At 32.3% G+C, this 3,778-nt stretch overlaps 1 protein-coding gene across 1 annotated transcript; it reads right to left on the minus strand.

The window, feature by feature from the left end:
* Positions 1 to 37: 37 nt before the first annotated feature.
* On the minus strand, positions 38 to 755 carry LOC112519588 (60S ribosomal protein L12-like). Its single transcript, XM_025127786.1, has one exon. It carries the CDS (start codon positions 685 to 687, stop codon positions 187 to 189), a length of 501 nt encoding a protein of 166 aa, XP_024983554.1. The 5' UTR covers positions 688 to 755; the 3' UTR covers positions 38 to 186.
* Positions 756 to 3,778: the final 3,023 nt, after the last annotated feature.

A 3,778-nucleotide genomic window follows, 5' to 3' on the forward strand; every position in this document is an offset into this window, starting at 1 on the left:
GGGGGGGGGGGGGGTTCAAATCATATGATACCATTTCAAATCATTCATCTGAATTCAACGAAGATGTTTCAGATAGGATTCGTTTTGATATATCAAAAGCAAGCAATCGCTTTCAAAATTCCTAGCTAGAAACACTTACAACGAGACGAAAATACCAGCAAAATTATAGCCCTAAAACGTACTCCATCAATCTAGAGGAACCTCCACATCACCATCAGCAATCTCCTGTTGCAAATCCTTAGGATCCTTTCCATCAACGGTACATCCAACTGAAACGCACGTCCCGAGGATCTCCTTCACCGTTCCTGTTAACTCCTTCGCCATCGATCTCGGTCTCATCACTTTCGCTATCTCGATAACATCATCTAACGATATGTTTCCCGAATGTTTGATGTTCTTCACCTTCTTCCGATCGCGTTCGGGTTCTTTTAGTGCTTTGATCACTAGAGCAGCGGCGGATGGAACAACGGAGACTTTGGCCTGACGGTTTTGGACGGTAAGCTTGACAGTGACACGCAATCCCTTCCAGTCCTTGGCGGTTTCTTTTGCAATGTCTTCTCCAATCTTCTTCGGAGACAGACCTAGAGGTCCGATTTTGGGGGCGAGTGAAGATGCTGCACCGACCTCACCGCCGGTGACTCGGACGTAGACGTCAACGACCTGAGATGGATCGAACTTTGGTGGCATTTCTCCGGCGAATTCGTATGCTGCTGTTGTGAATTGAGGGTTTGAAAGAAGGAACGAATAGCACAAGTAGGAGTATTTGACATGGCTAGGGTTTTGTGGGTTAAATATGATTAGATGGACTGGGTTTGGGTATCTGGGCCCGTTTTGTTGATTTTGGGCCCATCAAAATTTTCATATATTTGAATTTGATGTAGAGATGATTAAATGGGCCTGGAATGGATCGAAACCGGCCCGGTGCTCCTCTGCAACTGATTACGATTTTTATCGAAATGCACGTCTCGGTGCGGCATGGGATCAGGACTATTTATACATAGGTCCGATTTTTTTTATGAATTATATATTAAGGGGCCGTTTATCAAACGTTTACCTGAGTAAGTGTTTCCCAAGTTACATTATTTTATCGAGTGAATATGTCAAGTATCAAGAATATTATCTGGTAAGAGCGATGCAACTGCCAAGATTCTTACCTGGTAAGTAAAAGCAATGGCTCCTTCCACGGTCAACGTTTATCAGGTAAATTATTGCATACGATGCTATTTTTGCTGACTAAAATTTTACCCCGAAAGTAAATGATAGTGTTGAATTTGACAGGTAAATATTTACTGAGTAAGTGTTTGGTAAACAGTCCTTCAATTTTTCAATATTTCTACAAGATGGTCAAGTTTCTTTTTACCAAGAACTTCAAGTTTTTTTAAGCTTTACAAGTTCTTTTTAATGTTTTTCAAGTGTGTGTAAGTGTTCTAATATTAAATCTAAAAAAAAACGTAATTATAAAAACATTTATTACATTTTTGTGTAAAAAAAATTAAATAAATATTTTTAAAGTGTTTTTAAAATGACCCAATTAGAAATTTTAAAAAATATTTTAATAAGATATTATTCAAAAAGGAAAAAAAAATTCAAAGGATACTTTTTTTTACATGCTAAATTAATTTTTGAAAAAAAAATGGGCCCGGACAGGGACCGGGACCTGTTACAAACCATGGAGACCGACCTATGAGTTTTTGGTCGGGACCGGTTATGAATAGTAAATCAAAGATCGGGACCGATTTTTTGGTCTTTTTTTAACCCTATTAATAAAGTTGTCTGTATTAATTAATCTATATGTATAGATTGAGAATATTTTTTTGGGAGGGATCATGTTTTTTTATTGGGTATTAACAAGTATGAAAAAAAAAACTTGGTTTTCTGAATTAAGCTTACCCATAGAATTCTACTGAATAAGTCACTTTCTATATCTTTAAGTCACTATTAAATAGTCATGTATAGTTGACTAAATAAGTTGTGAGTCTCATTAATCTCTTTAAGATGCTAATATTATCTTCAGGGACGTTCCAATCTTTATAAAGGTCATGCTACATCTAAAACTTTTGATTGCATTATATAAATGAGATAACAGAGAATATATGTTAAAAACAAAAATGAGCTAAACCTAAAACGATTAACAATCTGAACCAAAACCTAAACCATTAATAATTTGAACTTAAATAATTTCGGCTATAATTTTACATAGGTTGATAAAAAGACCCTAAACACAAGTTTGGGCCCCAAAATTTTGGGTGCCCTGTTCAAAATCTCACATTTAACATGCTAAGGGACGGCCCTGTCTATCTTTAATCACAATCTCTTCCAACTTAATCTTAATTAAAATATTATTTTCTCTCTCATCCACCTGTACGATTTTCAACTTCAACCAATCTCATTTTTTTTACTATGTTTACTCACAATCTTTTTCAACCAGTTATTATTATTTTTTGTTTTAAGTATAAAAGTTTAAAAAAATTGGGAAGTTTGGATCCATAACAGAACATTAAGAAAAACTAAAAAATTTGGAATTTACAAGATAATAAGAGCATTGAAATGAAAAGAAAGATTGGTCGATAAAAATATATCAATATTGAATTCTATTTGTAGGGAAATGAAAAACATGAATTATGTTATATTTTTTTAATATTTTTGTTGAAGTCATATTTTTTATATTTTATCTTTAAAAAACAAAACCTAACCAATTACATCGTTACACGTGGAAAAATTTGGAAAGAAAAAGGTTTACAATCACGTGCATGGGACGATCAGGTTTGTTTGAGATTGTGGTTCAAAAATGCTTTTTTTATAAACTTAAATTTGTCTTAGAGTAGTGTTTACTGTTTAGGATTCCTTATTTTAAGGGTTTTTTTGACTTATTTCAGTCTGATATTGGTAATAAGCTAAATGTTAGTGTTTGAATGAGAAAAACTAAAATTGCTTATACCGGTGTCAAACCGATGATAAACAGTTTTTAATAAGTTAATCATTCTTGACTTGTCAAAAACTGATTATTAGCAGTTTATCATTTTAGCCTTGTTTTATTAATGTTTGTTAATTTTTACATGTTAAAAAATCAAATAAATTAATAAGCAATCTCAAACACTCCATAAGTCATTAATATGGAAGAATGTCATTTTTGATCATTTTACATAAATAAGCAAAATTTGCCAAACACTAAAAAAACAACTTATCAACTTGTTGTTTTTTTGGTACCGCTATAAGCTAATCCAAACACTTTTTACGAAACTCCGGTTTGATACTATATAAGTTAATAAGCACTTTCACAAAAAAACATAAGTTGTTTTAAATAAGCAATCCCAAACACCCTCTAAATTACCTTTTTCGTGTACGTGATTCGTTAAAAAGTTTTGACTTTTGTTTTTGTTTTGTTTTCATCCTATGATTTATAATTCATTGTTATTTTCACCGGTGAGTTTAACTCCCATCTTTAAATATGATAGCAGAATTATAAATCAAATAGACGAAAACAACAATAAATTGTAAATATAAGAGTATCTGCAACAGATTTTTTATAATTTCTTTAGAAAATCAAAAGTTAGAATATTTTGAATAAAAAAAGTTACTATGAATTCCAACAAATTGCCTTTTTAGAGCTTTGAACGTTAATTATATTGTTAAAATATTCTATAATTTTATCATTTTTTTGAAGTATATAATATTTATATACGACAAATGCAACAAATAATCTCACACACATTCCTCACCCGTGTTGAGGTTTGAAGCTCTGACCTCATATGGACTAAATTTGTAATCGAGGGGCTGT

This window comes from Cynara cardunculus (genome assembly GCF_001531365.2).
Source record: "Cynara cardunculus var. scolymus isolate 2C chromosome LG 10, CcrdV1, whole genome shotgun sequence".
Classification (NCBI taxonomy): domain Eukaryota; kingdom Viridiplantae; phylum Streptophyta; class Magnoliopsida; order Asterales; family Asteraceae; genus Cynara; species Cynara cardunculus.